A 25,634-nucleotide genomic window follows, 5' to 3' on the forward strand; every position below is an offset into this window, starting at 1 on the left:
CAGACTGGTCAGTAGGGATACCTCTTACTGTAATCACTATGGACAGACTGGTTAGTAGGGATACCTCTCACTGTAATCACTATGGACAGACTGGTCAGTAGGGATACCTCTTACTGTAATCACTATGGACAGACTGGTTAGTAGGGATACCTCTTACTGTAATCACTATGGACAGACTGGTTAGTAGGGATACATCTTACTGTAATCACTATGGACAGACTGGTTAGTAGGGATACCTCTTACTGAGATGGGTCTTCTACCTGCTTTAGTTGTAGCTGACTCACAACTCATCTCTGTTAATCTCTCTCTTAATATCTGTCTCTCTCTCACACCTCTCACCTCTCTCACCCCCCCACCCCCCTCTCTCTCTCTCTGCCTCCAGCCTCTTTTCTCATAATGCACATCCATTAGCTCAATAGCCAGGATCCACAGACATGTCTGATGAGAAGTATTAACTTAGTCTGCTGAGGCCCCCTCCCTTGTACAGAACATTGAGCCTCTGAGAGTTCTCAACCCTCAGTCAACCATCTAAATGATCTCATGCATTTAACCTAGAGAGTGAAATTACCATGGAGCTGTGAATCTGAGTAGGCTTATTATGGGGGGAAATATCTGGTCTTCTCACAAAGGGAAATTGTTTTGTAAAATTATACATGTTTGAAGGAGAAGGGAGTTTTATTCTACCAATATGATAATGCATTGTTGAGCGTTACGTTGGTGGGAAATTACTGTAACATCATCAAATTGTGTCACCTTGTGGTCACCGCTGATATTGCATGTACATGTTATAGACGTTATAGACATCAATCCAACAGCATCGGCGCATTACACATACAAGTATTAAAATAAATACTGACAACATATACTTTGTTAATAATATAAGATCATATTTTATTTATGGCATCTTTACAGTGTTGAAAACAAAATGGGAATAAAGCATGACTTAAAATCTCTCACAGAGAAACAACTTCATACACCCACACATTGATACAGAAATAATACACACAAAAATACATTCATGTGAACTCATTGGACTAGCACATACATACACAGCACATATAAACACATTGGGATATCATGATAACCCCTAGGGTTTCAAAATTCTGGTAATTTCCCCATAATTCCCTGGTTTTCCAGATTAGATACCACATTGACGTGTTCGGACTCAAAATACTTATTACAACCGAATACCACCAACCGTTACAACTCCGATATTATATATTGTTTTAGATCAAAGTCAATACTTCCACACTATGTACTATTAACAATTGGCAGTATCAGTGCTAAAAGTTATATTGAATAGACAATCTGTTTTTTTACGACAAACACATGTAATATTGATGTATATTTATTACCCATTTATTAATTCATTTATGGATTTATTCTTACTGTTAGGATCCAGTCCCCTTCATTATTCTGCCACATATGACAATGTCCCAAATGGCACCCTATTCCCTATGTAGTGCACTACTTTTGACCAGGACCTATGGGGAATAGGGTGCCATTTGAGACGCATTCCATATGACTACATACATACTGTACTGAATGGTGAGGTCATCCATTGAAACTGTATTACTCTATGCAACATCTTTTTAGTTATATGGTTGTTATTATTGTATGAAATGTAGCTATTTCCTGCATGAAATGTAGACATTCATTCTTATGGGAATTCGTTTTTTTTTATACAAAGCCAGTCTCTCTCCCTCAGAGAGTGGTCTAGATGAGTGAGTGTTTGATATTGCCGCAGCATTTAGTACAGAACATCTTTGTTGCAAGACCTTGTTGTAATAGTTTCAGATAGAAATCCTGCAATACTGTTCAACCCTGAGGAAGAAAAGGTGAATGACTCTTTCATTTACTCTACAGAATGTCAAGCCCACTTAGATGCCAATGAATCACATTATATGGCGACATTCTAAGAATTGACTAGAGAATATAATTAATTCACCCCATAGAATGTTCAAGGCTCAAATCTTTCATAGAACGTTGCAGTCTCTCCCTGAAAGACCTCTGATAGGGAGAACTGTATCTGTAACTATCACTTAGTTTCACTGGGTTCCAGACTAGAACACTCTAAAACATTCTAGAACATGACCTCCTCACAGCTTCCATAGTCGCTCTCCACCATGTCAGAACCGTTGTAGCAGCGAGAGTTCCGTCCTGCATGCCCAGCCTGCTGGGGTGGAGGGGGAGGAGGAGGGGAGTTACAGTCAGCATAGGACGGCATGGCAACACTGAGGCGCATGCTGAGGCGCCGGTAGCCTGACGACACATTGTCCATGCTGTGCGCATGTTGCGTCGGATAGTAACTGATGGCAGTGGACTCGTTGGGGCACTGAGAGCTGAGTAAGGGAAGACCGTCAGGCCCCAGGAAGTCATCCAGGTTCTGGTTACTGTAGCAGGGGGGTAAGGGAGCGCGGCGGTCAGAGCGCTCCAGGGGAAACGGGAATCCGCCGCAGCGAGAGTTTCTACGTGAGTCTATTGATTCCGTTACAGAACCGTAGGTGTCCTCCACAATGTCGAACTGGGGAAACTCCTGGACCTGGGGGTACCCTTGGGCCGAAGGGGTAGGTCGACCGTAATAGTCAGGATCAGCAGGGTAGACTGCACGGCAGGGAGAAGAGAGAGATACACTCATTATCATTCACTCTAGTCCTTCAGTATAAACACCTTTATTTTAAGATGATCTCCACACCAATGTTCAAAGTGTCCTTGTCGGTTATAAAAGTCCTTAAACTCATTATAGGTAAGGTCTTCTAACCTCCCGAGTGATGAAAAACCTATTAAAATTCAACACCTTGGGCGCCTATCCTCTGCAGGAACTGCCTGCCTGACCAGACGTTTGCTCACCACCACATGCTCTGCATGTATCACAACTGATAATGGATTACATTCATGCATGGATGAGTAACCTCCATTGTTGTGATCTAAAGGACAAGGTGAGAAGGAGGATGGTATGGAATAATGCTTTGTTATATCTCCAGATCATTCTGTTAGGCCTACTGCTGCTAGGTAGCTCTCTCTCTGCTCTCCCCCTCCCCTCTGTCTGTCCTTGATTGCAGGAGTGAAGTCTGGTGTGCGGGAGTCAGGGTTCCAGCTGCAGCTCATTCACCATAATCACCTCAGCCTTAAAGACCCGGTCAAACTTGCCACTCATCGTCAGATCATAGTCAAGACGACCATATTATTGGAACCTGACTCCTGCCTCCGCTTCACTCCTGCCACCACCATCCTGCTTTCCACTACCGGACCTCCCTTTTGGACTCACCACGGACACTAGGACATTACGGTACCACACCTGCTCTGAACCTGGATCTGTTACCCTCCCTGTAAACCTGGACTTGCTCTTCCCCTATTATTGGAAACCTGGACAAATTGAACTTTGTAAATAAACCTGTTAAACCTTCTCTGGCTCGGTGTAGTTGTCTGCATTTTGGGTTCAAATCCAGTTAAATCATGACACATTCACCTTCAGACACTTTACCTTTTGTGTGTCTCATCGGTCATGTCAATGTCAATTAAATGCTGTCACTTATTTTGGGATAAAGTGAAGACCGGCAAGGCATGTCTAGTACGCTACTACCACAGTTATCAATCGATTAAAAACTCAGACAGCTAGTATCTACTCCAATTTCCCCTCTGGGGATTATTAACTTTTATATAATTAATTTTCAATTAACTCACCTTCATAGTCCTGATCCCAGTGGTGTTTCCTGAGGGACTCGTTGTCAGAGATGGATAAAGGTGGAGTAGGGAGGATGGGGGCCACACTACACACCACAGGCCCTTGTGGCTTCTGTTTCCCGGCCCTTAGGCTTACCTGGGACCCCAGCCCCAGGTCCATCTGGCTGTGAGGCCTCAGAGACCTGAAGGGACTGTTATCCAGGTCGTTACCGGAACCTATCAGCGTGCTCATCTCTATTGGGCTGACCTCTGGAGTGTCGGCCATCATGGATTTGGCCAGACTGGGTTGGAAGTAACCGTTGGAGTCCTGAACACAGACATGCTTCTTCTTCTGTTGGACATAGCGTTTGTAGACGCAGACGAAGACACCGACCAGGAAGAAAACCCCCGTCAAGCTGGCACAGATCTCCACGATCTCGATGTAGCCCAGCCCGGCGGACACCTGTATTGATGAGGAGATGGGACACCTTTTGGTTAGCTTTACTCAGGGACAGCTAAGGCCCCCCCTCCCCCCCAACCAAGTGGTCAAAAAACATTTGTGGACTCACTCTTGACGGCGGAGTAAAAAAAAAAAATCGTCATGTTTATTTCCTGCAATTTCATTTTTTTTTGCCATGTGGCGTAGTCAAAATGTTGCAATTTTAAAGCAAGTTTTCTGCAGTTCTACCCATTTTGCCATGGGGTGGAGAGACATTTTAGCAGTTTTAAAGAAAATGTCAGTCCATTCTACACATTCTGCCATGTTAATCATATCTGAGTGACTAACACAATCAATGGGGGCGCCCTGGAGGTCAGGGCCCCTGGGCACGTGACCTGTGTGGCCGGTCGGTATTCGGAGATGACTACAAGTAACTGGCTAGACTAACTTACCAATCTAAAAATTGTTAGCTGACATGGCTCGTTGAGTGACTGTCAGTGACTGACATAACAAGAGAAAAACTGCTGATGCACAACCAAATGTGAAACTTGCACCTTGTGTGTTCTACTATTCTACTCTCAACAAGAAGTTTGAGACCCCGACTGAGTCCAGGTGCTGTATATATGGGTCGTGGCCCTGGGGCCCTAAGTGTCCGCTTCTGTCGTTTATGCCTGGAGCCGGCCCTGGCTTTACTGAAACACCATTAGTGGAAAAATGCTAAAACTGACCCAAGATCAGTGTCAAACTCATTCCACGGAGGGCCGAGTGTCTGCGGGTTTTCCCTCCTCCCTTGTACTTGGTTGATGAATTAAGGTCACTGATTAGTAAAGGAATCCCCTCACCTGGTTGTCTAGGGCTTAATTGAAAGGAAAAATGTTTTACCTGCAGACACTAGGTCCTCCATGGAATGAGTTTGACACCCCTGGTCTAGGGCAACTTCACCCTACACCTACTAAAACCAGATACACAGAGCATTATGGGTACTGTAGTTTAGCATGGCACAATACCTGGGGCAGAGGGTCGCAGTGGGTGGAGCCCCCAGAAAAGGTACAGTTATACCCTCCTAGACACGGGTTGGGAGAGCATCTGTCGATTAGGCTCTGACACCTAAAGAAGAAGAATACTTTATTGTCCATTATCTTGCAGAGAACGGAAATTAGGCTTTTCGCTTGAAGTTCCTTTTCCAAGGAAAGAGGACAAACAGCAGAATTAGGCTTAATCAGTCCCTGAGCCAATGAGACTAGGAGCACGCCATTGGTAACATTCCATGACTAACCAAAAAGAATCAGAACAACTGTACTATATGGTAGGTGGGGAGGACTTAAAGAATCAGAACAACTGTACTATATGGTAGGTGGGGAGGACTTAAAGAATCAGAACAACTGTACTATATGGTAGTTGGGGAGGTCTTAAAGCTGAGAGAAACGTCAACACTAGAAGGTGGTATAATAATGTGTGGGTCTTTTTGTCCTCAACATGCAAACACTAATTATCTTGTAAATTAAGTTGATTTCTTGACGTCGTCATCGGAGAAGTGTGTGGGGGGAAAGCTAACAGTGTGTTAATACCGAGGCTTCAGGGATGGGAGGGATTGCTGTGTGAGAGATACATACAGTTGAAATCGGAAGTTTACGTACACTTAGGTTGGAGTCATTAAAACTTGTTTTTCAACCACTGCACAAATTTCTTGTTAACAAACTATAGTTTTGGCAAGTCGGTTAGGACATCTACTTTGTCCATGACACAAGTAATTTTTCCAACAATTGTTTACAGACAGATTATTTCACTTATAATTCACTGTATCACAATTCCAGTGGGTCAGAAGTTTACATACACTAAGTTGACTGTCCCTTTAAACAGCTTGGAAAATTCCAGAAAATGATGTGGCTTTAGAAGCTTCTGATAGGCTAATTGACATCATTTGAGTCAATTGGAGGTGTACCCAGACCCGTCGCCAGACCTCAGTCTTAAGGGGGGCATATGAAATGCATGGGAGGGCAGGGCACAATTATTATTAGCCTACAGTACGTATATTTAATAATAAATTCCCTCAAGTGGGGGGGGGGGCACAAGCATTTTTGGGGGCGGGCCCGGCCCCCTATGGCCCGCCCATAGCGACGGGTGTGGGTGTACCTGTGGATGTATTTCAAGGCCTACCTTCAAACTCAGTGCCTCTTTGCTTGACATCATGGGAAAATCAAAAGAAATCAGCCAAGACCTCAGAAAAAAAATTGTAGACCTCCACAAGTCTGGTTCATCCTTGGGAGCAATTTCCAAATGCCTGAAGGTACCACGTTCATCTGTACAAACAATAGTACGCAATTATAAACACCATGGTACCACGCAGCCGTCATACCGCTCAGGAAGGAGACGCGTTCTGTCTCCTAGAGATGAACGTACTTTGGTGCAAAAAGTGCAAATAAATCCCAGAACAACAGCAAAGGACCTTGTGAAGATGCTGAAGGAAACAGGTACAAAAGTATCTATATCCACACTAAAACGAGTCCTATATCGACATAACCTGAAAGGCCGCTCAGCAAGGAAGAAGCCACTGCTCCAAAACCGCCATAAAAAAGCCAGACTACGGTTTGCAACTGCACATGGGGACAAAGATCTTACTTTTTGGAGAAATGTCCTCTGGTCTGATGAAACAAAAATATAACTGTTTGGCCATAATGACCATCGTTATGTTTGGAGGAAAAAGGGGGGTCTTGCAAGCCGAAGAACACCATCCTAACCGTGAAGCACGGTGGTGGCAGCATTATGCTGTGGGGGTGCATTGCTGCAGGAGGGACTGGTGCACTTCACAAAATAGATGGCATCATGAGGAAGGACAATTATGTGGATATATTGAAGCAACATCTCAAGACATCAGTCAGGAAGTTAAAGCTTGGTCGCATATGGGTCTTCCAAATGGACAATGACCCCAAGCATACTTCCAAAGTTGTGGCAAAATGGCTTAAGGACAACAAAGTCAAGGTATTGGAGTGGCCATCACAAAGCCCTGACCTCAATCCTATGGAAAATGTGTGGTCAGAACTGAAAAACCGTGTGCGAGCAAGGAGGCCTACAAACCTGACTCAGTTACACCAGCTCTGTCAGGAGGAATGGGCCAAAATACACCCAACTTATTGTGGGAAGTTTGTGGAAGGCTACCCGAAACGTTTGACCCAAGTTAAACAATTTAAAGGCAATGCTACCAAATACTAATTGAGTGTATGTAAACTTCTGACCCACTGGGAATGTGATGAAAGAAATAAAAGCTTATATAAATAATTCTCTCTACTACATTTCACATTCTTAAAATAAAGTGGTGATCCTAACTGACCTAAGACAGGGAATATTTACTAGGATTAAATGTTTTTGGCTAAGGTGTATGTAAACTTCCGACTTCAACTGTACCTGCTTCCAGCCATATGCAGTTGGCAGTTGCAGATGTAACCTTGACTCTTTGGCACGCACACCCCACCGTGGGCGCAGGGCTGGGAGGCACAGGGGTTGTTGTCCAGCTCACAGCGAGGGCCATTGAAGGGTTCTGGACAGCTGCAGCGGAACCCTGGAGGGTAAACAAACATATAAACAGTAAGCGCGATCAGCCTACTGAAGATGGTCAAAGTTCTAGAACACCATGAAAGTTCTCTTACTCTCTCATTAACAACAGAGGGATTCTAATGAAGGACAGGATACAAACTATTTCAAAAAGTGGAATATAGGGTAGAGATTTTTGTAAAGAAAGTTTGGTTACATCCAGTTGTTGTGAGGCCTGGTTGTTCAGTTTGCACCTAAGTACTCTATTTGAACTTCCCCGTAGAACAATTATGATCATATTTTATAGACGAGATGACTCCTCCAATCTGTTCAAACACTGTAGTTTGTTCAACATTGTATTCTCATATTAGTGATTGAATGTCCACCCTCGCAGAGGGAAAAATCAGATGTTGTTGAAGGGATGCTAGACAATGTACCATAAGTATAGTTACATCTCAGAACAAATATCAATAAACAACACTGACGTTTTCTCTAAACCTGTAGGCTTTGTTGCTACCTTGAATGTTGTGGGTGAAGGCTTACAGTATGCTATTTGTGTTGTGGGTAGAGGCTTACAGTATGCTATTTGTATTGTGGGTGAAGGCTTACAGTATGCTATTTGTGTTGTGGGTAGAGGCTTACAATATGCTATTTGTGTTGTGGGTAAAGGTTTACAGTATGCTATTTGTGTTGTGGGTAGAGGCTTACAGTATGCTATTTGTGTTGTGGGAAAAGGCTTACAGTATGCTATTTGTGTTGTGGGTAGAGGCTTACAGTATGCTATTTGTGTTGTGGGTAGAGGCTTACAGTATGCTATTTGTGTTGTGGGTAAAGGCTTACAGTATGCTATTTGTGTTGTGGGTAGAGGCTTACAGTATGCTATTTGTGTTGTGGGTAAAGGCTTACAGTATGCTATTTGTGTTGTGGGTAAAGGTTTACAGTATGCTATTTGTGCTGTTTGTAGACTTTGACACTATTGGGGAGTGATACAGTATCCCAAGGTTAAGAAACTGACCTCCATTTGATCCCTCCTCACAGGTTCCTCCATTCAGACACGGGTTACTGGCACAGCTGTTCATCCTGACCTGGTTGACGCAGCACTGGTAGACCCCAAACACCCTCCTCCTCCCAGGCCCATTCCACTCCTTATCCTCCGCTGTCCTGATAGGCTCCCCATTCAGCTCCATACCGTCCAGGCATCCTGCCAAGCCTTGTGCCTGGGTCTGGGCCATGGCCTGGGTTTCTCTAGAGGTGGTGGTGGTGGGAGAAGAACCAGGGCCAGGGGGGCCAGCGAGGATCAGAGCCCCATGGGGCTGCATCAGATGGCAGGGTTCAGAGAGGACGACCTGGGTTGAGTGAACGTGGTCCAGGGTGAGTCTGAGGACGGTGCCGTTGACCTCCAGAAGGACGTGGTGCCACCGCCCGTCTGACACCACTGGGGCTGTGTGGACACGCAGGGAAGCCGGGAGCATGTTTCCACAGAGGTACATGAACCTCAACTCTCCACCCATCAGCTGTGGAAGACAATAGAAGAGAACACATCAGCACAAACGTGCAGAACACTGCTCCTCCTAACACTGTAGACACACCCACGACAGTACACCTGTATACTTTACATCAACCTCAACTGTACTTCACATGAACCTCAACTTTACTTCACATGAACCTTTATATGAACCTCAACTTTCCTTTACATGAACCTTTACATGATGTAGTGCTGTCCTTGAGCTGTTATTGTCTATTAATGTTCTGTATTATGTCATGTTTTGTGTGGACCCCAGGAATAGTAGCTGCTGGGCTTCTACTGCAGCAGAATCTTCTGAGAGTTTTGTGGAGATGTTGAACTAGCACAGTGCTAGGTTGCTAGGTTGCTAGGCTGCTAGGTTGCTAGGTTGCTAGGCTGCTAGGTTGCTAGGTTGCTAGGTTGCTAGGTTGCTAGGCTGCTAGGTTGCTAGGTTGCTAGGCTGCTAGGCTGCTAGCTTGCTAGGTTGTTAGGCTGCTAGGTTGCTAGGTTTCTAGGCTGCTAGGTTAATAGGCTGGGCAGCATTTAGCAGGCATCTTTTAGTGCTTTACTTTCATAGCCGGGGGGGTCCTCTACTCGATCAAGCGGATTGTACGGTAGTGTCAAACACCATCAAATGTCATGCCCCTCTCATGGTGCTCCTGTATAGAGTGACTCATCATGTAACCCTGTACTGACCAGGCCTATCCTGAGTCAAACAGTTGTACTGTGCACGTCTTAGAGAGTATTTGGGGAGTGCTTGATTTAGCTTAGAGTTAGCTTTGCTTTTGTGACTATTCCATTGGTTCAGTTGTAGGCCTACCGGGCAAACTAAATCAATCGCAGCCAAGTATTTGAAAGTCATTTGACACATGCATTTTACCCAAGTCTGATACCAACCCAAAGCCACACATATGTAAATGGCATGAAAGTTAAACACTGCACCTAGAGGGAAAGATTAAAGATACTTATTTTCTTGCCATTAGTGAATAAATTGATTCAGCTGACGCTTCAGTATGGAGCTAACATGGGAATAAAAGGAGAGAGGAGCTACGATACTTCAAACAGCTCAGACTGCCTGACATACAGACCATACCAGACGAACCTGACGTGAATCTACTCCAGTTAGGGAAAAATCGAATTACTGTGTTCAGCGTGTACACCGATTACGTCCAAAATGGAACCCTGTTCCCTATTTAGTGCACTACTTTTTACCGGAGACCTATGGGCCCTGGAGGTGGGCTAGCTCCCCGCAGGAGATGTTTATGATCTGAGGGTGTCCTCTACAGCCACTGTGACTAGTAGCATTAAAGACTATCTGCTTCTTTACCGTGTCTTTCTAGCACACTTTTCCTTGATAATAATATGGGGCTGTTTTGTTAGACTTCAGTGCGGCTTTTGACATTATCGATCATAGTCTGCTGCTGGAAAAATGTATGTGTTATGGCTTTACACCCCCTGCTATAATGTGGATAAAGAGTTACATTTTAGTCATTTAGCAGACGCTCTTATCCAGAGCGACTTACAGTTAAGTGAGTGCATACATTATTATTTTTTCATACTGGCCCCACATGGGAATCGAACCCACAACCCTGCTGTTGCAAACGACATGCTCTACCAACTGAGCTAACAGAACCCAGAGGGTGTTCTTTAATGGAAGCCTCTCAAACTGAATCTAGGTAGAATCAGGAATTCCCCAGGGCAGCTGTTTAGGCCCCTTACTTTTTTCCATCTTTACTAACGACATGCCACTGGCTTTGAGTAAAGCCAGTGTGTCTATGTATGTGGATGAGTCAACACTATACACGTCAGCTGCTACAGCAACTGAAATAACTGCAACACTTAATAAAGAGTTGCAGTTCGTTTCGGAATGGGTGGCAAGGAATAAGTTAGTCCTAAATATTTCCAAAACTAAAAGCATTGTATTTGGGTCAAATCATTCACCAAACCCTAAACCTCAACTACATCTCATAATGAATAATGTGGAAATTGAGCAAGTTGAGGTGACTAAACTGCTTGGAGTAACCCTGGATTGTAAACTGTCGTGGTCAAAGCATATTGATACAACAGTAGCTAAGATGGGGAGAAGTATGTCCATAATAAAGCGCTACTCTACCTTCTTAACAGCACTATCAACAAGGCAGGTCCTACAGGCCCTAGTTTTGTCGCACCTGGACTACTGTTCAGTAGTGTGGTCAGGTGCCACAAGGAGGGACTTGGGAAAGAGCCATGACTACATGGAACTCTATTCCACATCATGTAACTCAGTCAAGCAGTAAAATCAGATTGAAAAAACAGATAAAACTACACATTCTGGTACAGCGCAGACTGTGAAGAGACACACACACACACACAGGCACACACACAGCATTCGCAAACACATACTAACACACGCACTCTACACACACACATTTTGATATTGTTATTTTGCTGTATTATTGATTTTGTATTGTAAATATGTTATGGTAGAGTAGTGTGTAATAAGGTGTTGTGTTATGGATTGTTTTATTGTATGTCAATTGTGGTTGGACCCCAGGAAGAGTAGCTGCTGCCTTGGCAGCCGCTAATGGAGATCCGTAATAAATACAAATACAAACACAAACAGATCTAAGCTGTCACTATTGTTAAAGTGGTTTTAACTGACAAGTCCTCCTTTTCTTCGTTCTCCACAGGCTTGTCACGGGTGGTTTTATTCAAATTGGTAAAATCATTTCCACTTCAAAGGTAATTTAGTTAAAAGAATGTGGAATACATGAAAAAGATTTAGCCGGTGATTGTTACAGCAGGTCCTAAACTTAACTTCCATTTCAGACGTTTCTGAAGGATGGATGCTCCCTTTTTTCTTTTAGAATATTGATGAGATTTGGGAATTGATAAGAATTTGTTCAAGGTGCGGTGAAGCCTAACTCTCAAGGGAAACACATAAATTGATAACCATGTTTAGCAATTCCTTTTGAAGCAATTTTCTTACAAGAAAAGGGACCCATGTGCCAGGAATATAATATAAATCGTGAACAATTGGAATATTCTATCTATTACGTGAATTCAATGTCACACAAATGAAGAAAAATCCATTGGGAGATGTGTTGCATGCGTGTATTTCAAGTGCAGGCCAAGGAGTTTCATCTGAGCACTGAGGATTCTTCATTCCTCTCATCAAAATGTACAATCATTTAATATTCCCTTTAAACTTTATGTGGTAAAACTACATCAGCCCCAAGCTGACTCTAGCTCAACATTCCAAACCCCAGCAACAATTAGCTTACGTACCAGATCTGTTTTTGTGATGTCTTGCCAACTCTTAAACTTAAGTCTTGAACTAAATTTCAATTCCAGAGAAGTGTATGAAGGATGTGCTGGTCCTTTAAAAACATTTTTTTTTTTTACTCAGAGTATTGAGTTTGTCAAAGCAGCACACAGATCTGGGACCAGGCTATGAAAGAACTGATGGAAACGGGGACATGGAGATGGAGACAGCCCTCACCACAACACGGTTGCATCAGTTAAAAGTCCCATTGATCAACTGACACAGACAAAGCCAGCCGAGTGACAAATATGATAAGAGACCAGTGTGATTGAGCCTGGAATCCACACCGGAATGTTCTCTTCCGGATAAACACAGCCCTCTGATATGCAATCAGGCATTTAGATTAGGGCATATATTCAATAAACACAATGTCTGCAACAGTACAGGGGGAAAGCCCTAGGAAAAGGAATATGTTGCTTTTATGATCTCTGATTATAATGTAGTGCAATACAATTTACAATTGTATGCATGATACTGTAGAGCACTGATGTAAAATGGGCTGTAAATCACATTGAACTGATTGAATGAGCTATGAGAGACTGCAAAAGTAAATAACAATGTGTGTTTCTTGATCTCTGATAATAATGAACGCTTTACAATACCGTCAAGGTCCCCCAGTTGGTTGCATTGGTATTCATGACAATGCCTTGTTGCTGGACGGTCTTGATGTGAAGAGAGAGACGGAAGTTCTGATTCTCCTCCTCCTCCGTCGGGTACAGGTATTTCAGATAGCCATTCCCGTCAAAACTCACGGCAGACTCTGAAGTTGGAAAAACAGTGCAAATGTTTAAATGTGATTTGTATGATTTCATCAAGAACACGTCTAATTAACATGTAGGCCTAATATTTAAAACACTCATTTTGGATGACTATCTGGCCTATCTGAGGAATAGTCACTCAAATTTGTTCTCATAATCAAAATCTGCTTGATCAAACAGACTTTCATGTAGGAATCTTTCAAAGTTCATACAAATAATGTAATAAAATAAAATAAATTCCCTCATGTATTTTGTTTCAGCCTTAGATCTTCCATGGCGCTTTCCTAGAGATACTATATTTGGTTTGTTGAGGCTTTGGGTTTAGCCAAAACAGTCTAAATAAAGAGGTGATAACCTCAACGGAATACCTCCACTAAATATGTCTGCCAGGCAGACAACAGAAGACCCACAACAAGCAGATAATCACTAGTACTATCCTGGAGGCCCCAAGCTGCCTTCTGCACCCAGCTAATCCCCGTAGGAATGTGAAGTGAGTTAGATCATGAAGGGGGTGACTTCAGGCGCCTACTATGATCATAGAGAGGTCGGAGCCTATTTGACAGATAGGGTTCAAACCCAGGTCTACTGTGTGCTCAAAGTACGCGTTAGCCCACTATACCAAAGCCTAGGCATTGACTTGGCGAGCTAATGCAATTCTTCACGTCTCGGGCACGTCTCACACAAGCTTGATAAGTAACCTTGACGAGCCACCAAACCACCTCCGTTACACCTACCGTTGCAGGAGCAGACACTCTCCCAGGTGTGTTGTGGGGTGATGAAGCCGGCCCTGGCTGTGGCGTAGTGGCTCAGCCTCTCCCCTCTCATCTGGACTGAGTTCCTGCATCCTCTAGGAGGGCATTCTGTCCCTAGACACCCATTATGATGCACCCTGAGAACACTCAGTCCCAACGAGTCTTCTATGTCAGCGATGATCCCTACCAGCCGGTTGGTTGGTAACGGTTCTACAGTTCCACCATGTGGCCTCCATAGCAGCAGAACATCCAGGACCAGGGAGTTGGGTTGCTGCTGTAGGCTCACCAGATGGAGGTCTTGCCTGGTTATACCCAGGGCTGTGCTGAGACTCCTCTGGAGGCCTCTCCAGTGGTGCCCCAGGAACTCCTCCGGGGAAAGCCCATCCAGCTGCAGAGTGAGCCCTGCGTCCAGGGCCTGCTGGGTGGGTTTCCACACATGGACCTTCACCCCGGCCCACACGCTGAACTTCCCATCGGAGACGCTGACATTGAGGGAGTAGAGACCAGGTTTCAGGTCTTCGTCGGCCCAGATCTTCCCATCCACCAGGTCCACAGAGAACCTGGAGAGGCCTCCAGAGGGGCCTGAGCTCGGCCCTGGGTCTCCCCCACCGGGAGACTCCGAGACCAGCTTGTAGTGTAGGATGTCATGCAGGTCCTGGTCGGAGGCATGGAGCTTGCCTATGACTCGGTTGGAGAAGCTGTCTCCTGTGGTGCTGATGAAGACTTCCAGGGGCATCACCGAAGGAGGGTACTTGCTCTGCTCAGTGACGTTGATCTTCACCACACAGATGGAGGAGAGAGGAGGGTGACCGCTGTCTGTCACCTAAGGTAAGGACATGAATAGAAGCATACATTATCTAATGTCAGTATCTGCTAATGTCAGTATCTGCTAATGTCAGTATCTGCTAGTACTGTGTATGTAGAAAGTTTGAGTCCATTTTGACATCCCAAATAACCAGTAGGCATGTACAGTTGAAGTCGGAAGTTTACATACACCTTAGCCAAATACATTTAAACTCAGTTTTTCACAATTCCTGACATTTAATCCCAGTAAGAATTCCCTGTTTTAGGTCAGTTTGGATCACCACTTTATTTTAAGAATGTGAAATGAGAGAATAATAGTAGAGAGAATGATTTATTTCAGCTTTTATTTCTTTCATCACATTCCCAGTGGGTCAGAAGATTACATACACTCAATTAGTATTTGGTAGCATTGCCTTTAAATTGTTTAACTTGGGTCAAACGTTTCTGGGTAGCCTTCCACAAGCTTCCCACAGTAAATTGGGTGAATTATGGCCCATTCCTCCTGACATTGCTGGTGTAACTACATCAGGTTTGTAGGCCTCCTTGCTCGCACATGCTTTTTCAGTTCTGCCAACACATTTTCTATAGGATTGAGGTCAGGGCTTTGTGATGGCCACTCCAATACCTTGACTTCGTTGTCCTTAAGCCATTTTGCCACAACTTTGGAAGTATGCTTGGGGTCATTGTCCATTTAGAAGACACATTTGCGACCAAGCTTTAACTTCCTGATTGATGTCTTGAGATGTTCCTTCAATATATCCACATAATTTTCCTTCCTCATGATGCCATCCATTTTGTGAAGTGCACCAGTCCCTGCTGCAGCAAAGCACCCCCAAAGCATGATGCTGCCACACACGTGCTTCACGGTTTGAATGGTGTTCTTCGGCTTGCAAGCCCCCCTTTTTCTTCCAAACATAACGATGGTCATTATGGCCAAACAGTTCTATTTTTGTTTCATCAGACCAGAGGACATTTCTCCAAAAAGTACGATCTTTGTCCCCATGTGCAGTTGCAAACCGTAGTCTGGCTTTTTTATGGCGGTTTTGGAGCAGTGGCTTCTTCCTTGCTGAGCGGCCTTTCAGGTTATGTCGATATAGGACTCGTTTTACTGTTGTACCTGTTTCCTCCAGCATATTCACACCAAAGTACGTTAATCTCTAGGAGAGAGAACGCGTCTCCTTCCTGAGCGGTGTGACGGCTGCGTGGTCCCATGGTGTTTATACTTGTGTACTATTGTTTGTACAGATGAACGTGGTACCTTCAGGCGTTTGGAAATTGCTCCCAAGGATGAACCAGACTTGTGGAGGTCTACAATTTTTTTTCGGAGGTCTTGGCTGATTTCTTTTGATTTTCCCATGATGTCAAGCAAAAAGGCACTGAGTTTGAAGGTAGGCCTTGAAATACATCCACAGGTACACCTCCAATTGACTCAAATTATGTCAATTAGCCTATCAGAAGTTTCTAAAGCCATGACCTCATTTTCTGGAATTTTCCAAGCTGTTTAAAGGCACAGTCAACTTAGTGTATGTACACTTCTGACCCATTGGAATTGTGATACAGTGAATTATAAGTGAAATAATCTGTCTGTAAACAATTGTTGGAAAAATTACTTGTGTCATGCACAAAGTAGATGTCCTAACCGACTTGCCAAAACTACAGTTTGTTAACAAGAAATGTGTGGAGTGGTTGAAAAACTAGTTTTAATGACTCCAACCTATGTGGAAGTAAACTTCCGACTTCAGCTGTAGATACATCAGATAAACCGATTACAACCAGGTAAATATGTTTTGCCAGCAGGGATCCGTTTTGTTACAGGATTATTAGTTACCTGTATTTTCAGTAGGTGCTGTGGCTTGATCTTCTTCTTCAGAGGGGCAGAGATGGACAACAGGCCTCCCTGGTCCACGTGGAAGCGGCGGTCCTCGTTCCCAGACACGATGTGGAAAGTGAAGGGAGGTCCATTCTGAGGGGTGTCTCTGTCTGTGACCACCAGCTGGAGGATGCTGCTACCAATGGCCTCGCCCTCCTGACAAGGAACATACGGTACCATCATTAGTTATGTAGTCATGCTATCATACGAACTAGGTCAAGCCTTCCATGACACCTCGTTCCACAAGGGGCTAAAACAAGACAGCCCCTAGTGATTTTACTACATTGCAAAAACATTCTGATCTTATCTCGAAGAGTGAAACATTTAAAAGGTTTCCAGTGAATGCTGGAAGTTTCCACCTGCCCTGAATGCTACAGGGCGAATGCCTGAAGTTTCCACCTGCCCTGAATGCTACAGTGCTTGGCTGAGTGCTGGAAAGAAGTTGATCTCAAACCATAGTGTGTATGTGCAATGTGCTACAATTTGGCAGAGCAAGCACACACACCTAACCTTCTCCTCAGATCGTTCCATTTCAGTTGAGACTGCTGGAACAGGTCACTGAAACACAGTGCCGTGTTGGCAGAGATAAGGCTAATAGAAAATAGAGAGAGTGAACAAATGTGAAGGAGGAGGATGAAGGCCAGTGATGAAGATGCCTCTAGTGACATGCTGACGCCAGCCTGGCGTGTTGATTCAATATGGCATTGTCCGGATGGACGGCCGTGTATTTGCATCTCACACCTTTGCCGTTGCAAAACTCTGGGATGAGACGTTCCCACGGAAGTCCTGGGGAAACTGACGCTAGTAAATAAATGTTACTGTGTGAATTAAATTGTCATGTTTGGATTGTTTCAAGAGTTCATAAAGAGCTATGAATTTTTATACATGTTATTGTGCTGTAAGTAAGTTGTGTGGATTTATTTGTTACAGAGAACCTGTGTTATTCTGTTCATCGGACGGCGGATAGTTCAAAGAGGAGCGACACAGATGTGGACTCCTATTATTTAAATTGGGTTGATTAGATTAGAATCTGGATGTGTTGTTCCTGTCTATTGTTTTTACTAGGAAAGTGCTACGAAATGTAAATTCAGGTTGGGGGTGAGTTCCTGCTTGAATTTGGTTAAAAGGACAGTGATTTTTGCTCATATTTTGAGAACTTGTTAGCAAGCTCCTGTGTGTATCAGACATGTGTAACCATGTTAAGTCTTATTTAGTTGGTAGTCATTTACTCAGTGTATTCTGTAATGTATCATGTGTTTCATGTACACTGTCATTGTTTGAGTGTTAATTCTTACATAGCTAATAAAGCCTATTAGCTGAATTGAGTAAATGCATTCCTCGTTTTACAGAGTAATACGCTCATACAGTGCCTTGCAAAAGTGTTCATCCCCCTTGGTGTTTTTCCTATTTTGTTGCATTACAACCTGTAATTTAAATACATTTTTATTTGGATTTCATGTAATGGACATACACAAAATAGTCCAAATTGGTGAAGTGAAATGAAAAAAAGTACTTGTTTCAAAGAATTCAAAAAAATAAATAACGGAAAAGTGGTGCATGCATATGTATTCACCCCCTTTGCTATGAAGCCCCTAAATAAGATATGGTGCAACCAATTACCTTCAGAAGTCACATAATTAGTTAAATAAAGTCCACCTGTGTGCAATCTAAGTGTTACATGATCTGTCACATGATCTCAGTATATATACACCTGTTCTGAAAGGCCCCAGAGTCTGCAACACCACTAAGCAAGGGGCACCACCAAGCAAGCGGCACCATGAAGACCAAGGAGCTCTCCAAACAGGTCAGGGACAAAGTTGTGGAGAAGTACAGATCAGGGTTGGGTTATAAAAAAATATCTGAAACTTTGAACATCCCACGGAGCACCATTAAATCCATTATTAAAAAATTTAAAGAATATGGCACCACAACAAACCTGCCAAGAGAGGGCCGCCCACCAAAACTCACGGACCAGGCAAGGAGGGCATTAATCGGAGAGGCAACAAAGAGACCAAAGATAACCCTGAAGGAGCTGCAAAGCTCCACAGGGGAGATTGGAGTATCTGTCCATAGGACCACTTTAAGCTGTACACTCCACAGAGCTGGGCTTTACGGAAGAGTGGCCAGAAAAAAGCCATTGCTTAAAGAAAAAAATAAACAAACACGTTTGGTGTTCGCCAAAAGGCATGTGGGAGACTCCCCAAACATATCAAAGAAGGTACTCTGGTCAGATGAGACTAAAATTGAAGTTTTTGGCCATCAAGGAAAATGCTATGTCTGGCGCAAACCCAACACCTCTCATCACCCCGAGAACACCATCGCCACAGTGAAGCATGGTGGTGGCAGCATCATGCTGTGGGGATGTTTTTCATCGGCAGGGACTGGGAAACTGGTCAGAATTGAATGAATGATGGATGGCACTAAATAGTGTAGTGATGCATGCTCAAGTTTCATTTATATTGTCTTATTTCTTGTTTGTTTCACCCAAAAAAATATTTTGCATCTTCAAAGTGGTAGGCATGTTGTGTAAATCAAATGATACAAACCCCCAAAAAATCCATTTAAATTCCAGGTTGTAAGGCAACTGTCATGAATACAGCCGAGGCTGCCCCTCCTCCTTGCTCGGGCAGGCTTCGGCGTTTGTCGTCACCGGAGTACTAGCTGCCACCGATCGATGTTTCTGTGTTACACTAGTCTTGTCTTTATTATTCACACCTGTTACCCATTATGCTTATTTTTTTCCCTATAATTACCTCTGTTTTCCCTCCTGGGTTTGTGCGTGATTGTCCGTTGTTTTATGTCGTTTGGGGAGCTGTTGTGCTGCTCTTCCCTGCGTGGAGGGTTTGTTATGGTTTACTTTTGTTTTAGTAAATCCATTCATTTCTAAGTTCTGTGTCCTGCGCCTGATTCCGTTTCACCACTTCACCCAGACATTGACAGCAACAAAATAGGAAAAATGCCAAGGGGGGTGAATAGTTTGGCAAGCCACTGTATCCCATTATACCCTGCAACTATATTGTATCTGTTAACTACCTCATTTCCTACTTATTTTTGTCTAGTAAATAAAACCTTGAATTAATTATTTGCGACATTGAGTTCATTGGGTTATTAGGGTTACAGAGCTTGATGAAGTTTCAGAGTGAGAACATAGTAAATTGACTGTTGATTAAGATTATTGTTGATATAGGATTAATGGTATACCGGTTAATGATAACTACTGATAGAGTTAATTCAAGGGTCTCTCTATATCAAACCCTTAATGGTGCCCCTCTTAGATTAATTTGGATAGGATAACCAAATTAATTAATCAATAAATTATCTTGAATATGAATTAGCCAAAAGTCACAGCACAAGCCGCCTGATTGGTTCTTCAGCTCTCGACCATTCCACTCCTGGCTTCCTGGTGTGTAGATGCAGCCAAGGATAACCAGCTGTTAGGATGCTGATCGTGTAGAGGGAGATAGAGGGAAACGGGTGTGGTGTGTGTGTGGTGTGTGTGTGTGTGTGTGTGTGTGTAAGGTGAAGTGGCCTGTGTTGGTACCTGAAGGACCAGGTTGTGTTTGATCTGGGAGAAGATAGGTGGGTTGTCGTTGACATCGGACACGGTCAAGGTCACTTGGACCGCGGTAGACAGAGGAGGGTCTCCCTCATCAGCTGCTTGGACCGTAAGAGAGTAGTGAGTGATCTGGGAGAGGGAGAGGGACCAGTTAGATACAGGATATATCAGTGTGAGTGATCTGGGAGAGGGACCAGTTAGATACAGGATATATTAGTGTGAGTGATCTGGGAGAGGGAGAGAGACCAGTTAGATACCGGCAGAGAGTAGTGAGTGATCTGGGAGAGGGAGAGAGACCAGTTAGATACAGGATATTAGTGTGAGTGATCTGGGAGAGAGACCAGTTAGATACAGGATATTAGTGTGAGTGATCTGGGAGAGGGAGAGAGACCAGTTAGATACAGGATATTAGTGTGAGTGATCTGGGAGAGGGAGAGGGACCAGTTAGATACAGGATATATTAGTGTGAGTGATCTGGGAGAGGGAGAGAGACCAGTTAGATACAGGATATTAGTGTGAGTGATCTGGGAGAGGGAGAGGGACCAGTTAGATACAGGATATATTAGTGTGAGTGATCTGGGAGAGGGAGAGGGACCAGTTAGATACAGGATATTAGTGTTCTACTACTTTCTAGACTTCTTTCTCTTGGCTCCTTGTAGAGCAAAGGGCTTCAAAAGTGCATCTCCAGCGAACCCTGTTCTGAGCAGTTTTTTCAACTATTCCAGGTGATTCCTTTCCCATATAAAAGCCCAAACTAAACCCCCCTCACCTCCTCTCTGTCCAGTGTAGCACTGACTATGATCTCTCCACTGCGAGGGTCGATGCTGAACTGACCCTGAGGGTCTCCACTGGAGATGGAATAGTGGATAAGGTTGTTCAATGGCCCATCCAGGTCGTTGGCTGTCACCTTGGAGTGAGAATAGAGGGGAAAGAGGGCAAAGGGGCAGAAGAGAAGAGAAGAGGGGGGAGATAAGAGAGGAGAGAGAATAGAAGAGAAGAGTGGGGAGAGAAGAGAATAGGGGGGAGAGAAGAGAGGAGGGGGGAGAGAGGAGAGGGGAGAGAGGAGGGGGAGAGAAGAGAAGAGGGGGAGAGAAAAGAGGAGGGGGAGAGAGGAGAGAGAAGAGAGGAGGGGAGAGAGCAGGGGGAGAGAAGAGAGGAAAGAGAAGAGGGGGAGAGAAGAGAGGAGAGAGAAGAAGGGGAGAGAAGAGGGGGGAGAGAAGAGAGGAGAGAGAAGAGGGGGGCGAGAAGAGGGGGAGAGGAGAGGGGGAAGAGAAGAGGGGGGAGAGAAGAGGGGGAGAGGAGAGGGGGAAGAGAAGAGAGGAGAGAGAAGAGGGGGAGAGAAGAGAGGAGAGAGAAGAGGGGGAGAGAAGAGAGGAGAGAGAAGAGGGGGAAAAGAAGAGTGGGAAAAGAAGAGTGGGAAGAGAAGAGGGGGAGAGAAGAGAGGGGAGAGAAGAGGGGAGAGAGAAGAGGGGGAAGAGAAGAGAGGGGAGAGAAGAGAGGGGAGAGAAGAGAGGAGAGAGAAGAGAGGGAGAGAAGAGAGAAGAGAGGAGAGAGAAGAGAAGAGAGGGGAGAGAAGAGAGGAGAGAGAAGAGAGGGGAGAGAAGAGAGGGAGAGAGAAGAGGGGGGAAGAGAAGAGAGGAGAGAGAAGAGAGGGGAGAGAAGAGGGGCAGAGGAGAGAGAAGAGAGGGAGAGAAGAGAGGGGAGAGAAGAGAGGGGAGAGAGGAGAGAGAAGAGGGGGGAGAGAAGAGAGAGGAGGGGAGAGAGAAGAGGGGGAAGAGAAGAGTGGGAAGAGAAGAGAGGGGAGAGAAGAGAGGGGAGAGAAGAGAGGGGAGAGGAGAGAGAAGAGAGGGGGAGAAGAGAGAAGAGAGGAGAGAGAAGAGGGGGAAGAGAAGAGAGGGGAGAGAAGAGAGGAGAGAGGAGAGAGAAGAGAGGGGAGAGAAGAGAGGGGGAGAGAGAAGAGGGGGAAGAGAAGAGAGTAGAGAGAAGAGATGGGAGAGAAGAGGGGAGGGGGAGAGAAGAGAGGAGAGAGGAGAGAGGGGAGAGAAGAGGGGGAGGGAGAAGGGGGAGAGGAGAGAGGAAGAGAAGAGGGGGAGAGGGGGGGGAGAGGGGGGAGAGGAGAGAGAAGAGAGGGGGAGAAGAGAGGAGAGAGAAGAGAGGGGAGAGAAGAGTGGGAAGAGAATAGAGGAGAGAGAAGAGGGGGAGAGGAGAAGGGGAGAGGAGAGGGGGAGAGAAGAGAGGAAGAGAAGAGGGGGGAGAGAAGAGGGGGAGAGGGGGGAGAGGAGAGAGAAGAGAGGGGGAGGAGAGAGAGGAGAGAGGGGGGAGAGGAGAGAGAAGAGAGGGGGAGAAGAGAGGAGAGAGAAGAGAGGGGAGAGAAGAGTGAACAGTAAGCCTAATTGAACTGAGCTGCTTGAAAGAAATGACAGTCGTATTATTATTAGCTCAACCAAACTGACTAAGTAGAGTGGTCAAAGCAAATTCAAATTCAAAACAACTTTCATAGTCCCCTCGAAAATTACTTGTCATTGAACACATTGAATTGTGTATTACAATCACTGGTTTCTAAAGTGACAGTTGACAGTTGAGAGTGATAGCTACCTGCATCACCAAATCGCCAGGCGACAGGTCCTCTGAGATGTCAGCTCTGTAGTCTCTCTGTCCGAACACGGGCGTGTTGTCATTGACATCTGTGATGTTGATAATCACCATGGTGATGTCACTCAGAGTCGACTTGCCTCTCGTCCCCTCCACTGACAGGTAGTATTCACGACACAACTCAAAGTCCAAAGAGCCATTCACTGCCAGAACACCTGAAAAAACACACAACACAAACCATATTAATTTATCTGACAGCCGTGTTAACTTGGTCTTGTGCACACTAACACAGCCCTGGGTTGACAGATGTGGGTTTTGAGTATATGTTCTGAGCCTTCAAAAAAATTTGAAAAATTACAGCAATTTCCAAACATGACCACAGCAACAATGTATTCAATTAATCTTGTGGTGCTCTTTTATTAAAAACAAAACGCTGACATGTTTCCACCTTGTGGTTTTTTTGTCAGCTCTTATCTGATTGTGTGTGTTCTGTTTCCAAAAAAACATAAATCTAGTCATTGGCCTCGCAGTCAAACAGGTGTTGGGTGCTACCTGTAAATAGTACCAGGATGTAGAGAAATGGGCATTCTAAAACGTACATCTGTTCCAGCCCAAGGTAACTACAGTACCAGGATGTAGAGACATGGACATTCTAAAACGTACATCTGTTCCAGCCCAAGGTAACTACAGTACCAGGATGTAGAGACATGGACATTCTAAAACGTACATCTGTTCCAGCCCAAGGTAACTACAGTACCAGGATGTAGAGACATGGACATTCTAAAAACGTACATCTGTTCCAGCCCAAGGTAACTACAGTACCAGGATGTAGAGACATGGACATAGTGTTCCAGCCCAAGGTAACTACAGTACCAGGATGTAGAGACATGGACATTAAAAAGTAACTCAGCCCAAGGTAACTACAGTACCAGGATGTAGAGACATGGACATGTCAAGGTAACTACAGTACCAGGATGTAGAGACATGGACATGTCAAGGTAACTACAGTACCAGGATGTAGAGACATGGACATGTCAAGGTAACTACAGTACCAGGATGTAGAGACATGGACATGTCTTGAGCAGATTGGAGTTTTCCTTTCTACTTTGTTCCAAGGACAGCTCTGCCTCAAGGCCAGAAATAATTCTTATTGGTTAAGTTTAGACAAGGGATGTCCATAGCAGGAAGGTGTTTGCCATAATATTGGGTATGGATCGTGATTTTAGAAATATTCGACATTTGGCTTGTCTCACGTTATCTGAACATCCCTTGCTGTAGCTATGGTTACAAAAGCCACAAAGTGCAGCAGTACAGTCCATTGGATTGATGCACCACGGTCCATCTATTGCTGTTCTGTACCCTGGTGGGAACCTGTCACTGCTGTTGTACTCAGCCAATAGGCTGATGTGAAAATGACTAATATGAAACAGACTTGAAAACAAACACCAGAGAATTTTCTCCCATTTGGGTATTCATTGTCATTTCATTGCTGTCTCTGTGTCTCTGTCTCTGTCTCTGTCTCTGTGTCTCTCTGTCTCTCTGTCTCTGTGTCTCTCTGTCTCTCTGTCTCTCTGTCTCTGTGTCTCTGTGTCTCTGTGTCTCTGTGTCTCTGTGTCTCTGTGTATCTCTCTCTCTCTCTCTCTCTCTCTCTCTCTCTCTCTCTCTCTCTCTCTCTCTCTCTCTCTCTCTCTCTCTCTCTCTCTCTCTCACTCCCTCCCCCTCTCTCTCTCTCTCTCTCTCTCTCTCTCTTCACTCTCTCCCTCACCCCCTACTCTCTCTCTGTCTCCCCTCTCTTCTCCCCCCCTCTCTCTCTCCCACTTCCCCCTCTCTTTCTCCATCTCCTTCCTTCCCTCCATCTCTCTATCTCTCTGCTACAGAAACAGCCACATGTAAATGGGGCAGAGAGTTAGTTCCTGGATTCCTGGGCCATCTGCCAATCTGGTTAACACACTTCAAGAGAAGATAACAACATAAAAACAGTCATAACTGCCACCTGCATTCCTTTTAAAAACCCACCAGGTTTCAACATGTGCAATAATATCACACAGGTACGATTCTGTTTGTTGAGCTAGTTAAAGACTTCTAGAGCTAACCCTCACCTTGTCTGTTTGTTGAGCAGCTAACCCTCACCTTCTCTGTTTGTTGAGCTAGTTAAGGTTAGGAAAAGGATAAGGGTTAGCTAACATGCAAAATAAATCTACTTTTGACGTCAATTTGACAAAAGCTGTATCCCATCTAGACATGACCATCTGCACGGGTTTGGGTCAATTTTAATCGAAGTCAGTCAATTCAGGAAGTGATTTGAATTTCAAATCCAAAAATAGCTTCTCTTTTTTCAGCTTATTGAGAAGTCATTGAAAATAGATGTCACTTTTTAAATAATTGAATTAGAATTTCAGTTTACTTCCTGAATTGTCTGACTTCAACCCTGACCTCTACTCATGGTCATGTTGGAACTGAGCTAGCAAATAATCAGTTGGAAGTGCCACCAGATTTTCGCTGATGTCACAATGAGAAAAGAGAGAGAAAAAGAAATGAAGTTATACTAACTAAAGAAAACAACCCAATGTACTGTGTTATACTGCAGGGCTCCGCTCTGAAGTAAGACAACAATTCCTCTAAACGTTCTCTTTCATGTGACTAGCTAAGACCAAAGTAAAAAAAGAAAAGAGCATTAAGCTTCCAAGTCTGTCTCCATTGATAAAACATATAATACATAGCATTAACCTATTTACATTTTAGTCATTTAGCAGATGCTCTTATCCAGAGCGACTTACAGTTAGTGAATGCATCATTTTTTATTTATTTATTTATTTATTTTATTTTTTCATACTGGCCCCCCGTGGGAAACGAACCCACATCCC

The 25,634-nt window shown here is 44.3% G+C and overlaps 1 protein-coding gene across 1 annotated transcript in view; it reads right to left on the reverse strand.

Moving 5' to 3' along the window:
* Positions 1-865: 865 nt before the first annotated feature.
* The window catches only part of LOC121538809 (protocadherin Fat 2-like), a 65,496-nt gene continuing 40,727 nt past the window's right edge, over positions 866-25,634 (reverse strand). The window contains 11 exon segments of the mRNA XM_041846979.2: positions 866-2,604; positions 3,685-4,126; positions 5,110-5,209; positions 7,505-7,658; positions 8,646-9,144; positions 13,041-13,198; positions 13,931-14,771; positions 16,581-16,778; positions 20,164-20,307; positions 20,948-21,085; positions 22,774-22,985. Coding sequence (XP_041702913.2) covers positions 2,084-2,604; positions 3,685-4,126; positions 5,110-5,209; positions 7,505-7,658; positions 8,646-9,144; positions 13,041-13,198; positions 13,931-14,771; positions 16,581-16,778; positions 20,164-20,307; positions 20,948-21,085; positions 22,774-22,985 — 3,407 coding nt within the window. The 3' untranslated portion in view covers positions 866-2,083.

Source organism: Coregonus clupeaformis, chromosome 3 (genome assembly GCF_020615455.1).
Source record: "Coregonus clupeaformis isolate EN_2021a chromosome 3, ASM2061545v1, whole genome shotgun sequence".
NCBI classification, from domain to species: domain Eukaryota; kingdom Metazoa; phylum Chordata; class Actinopteri; order Salmoniformes; family Salmonidae; genus Coregonus; species Coregonus clupeaformis.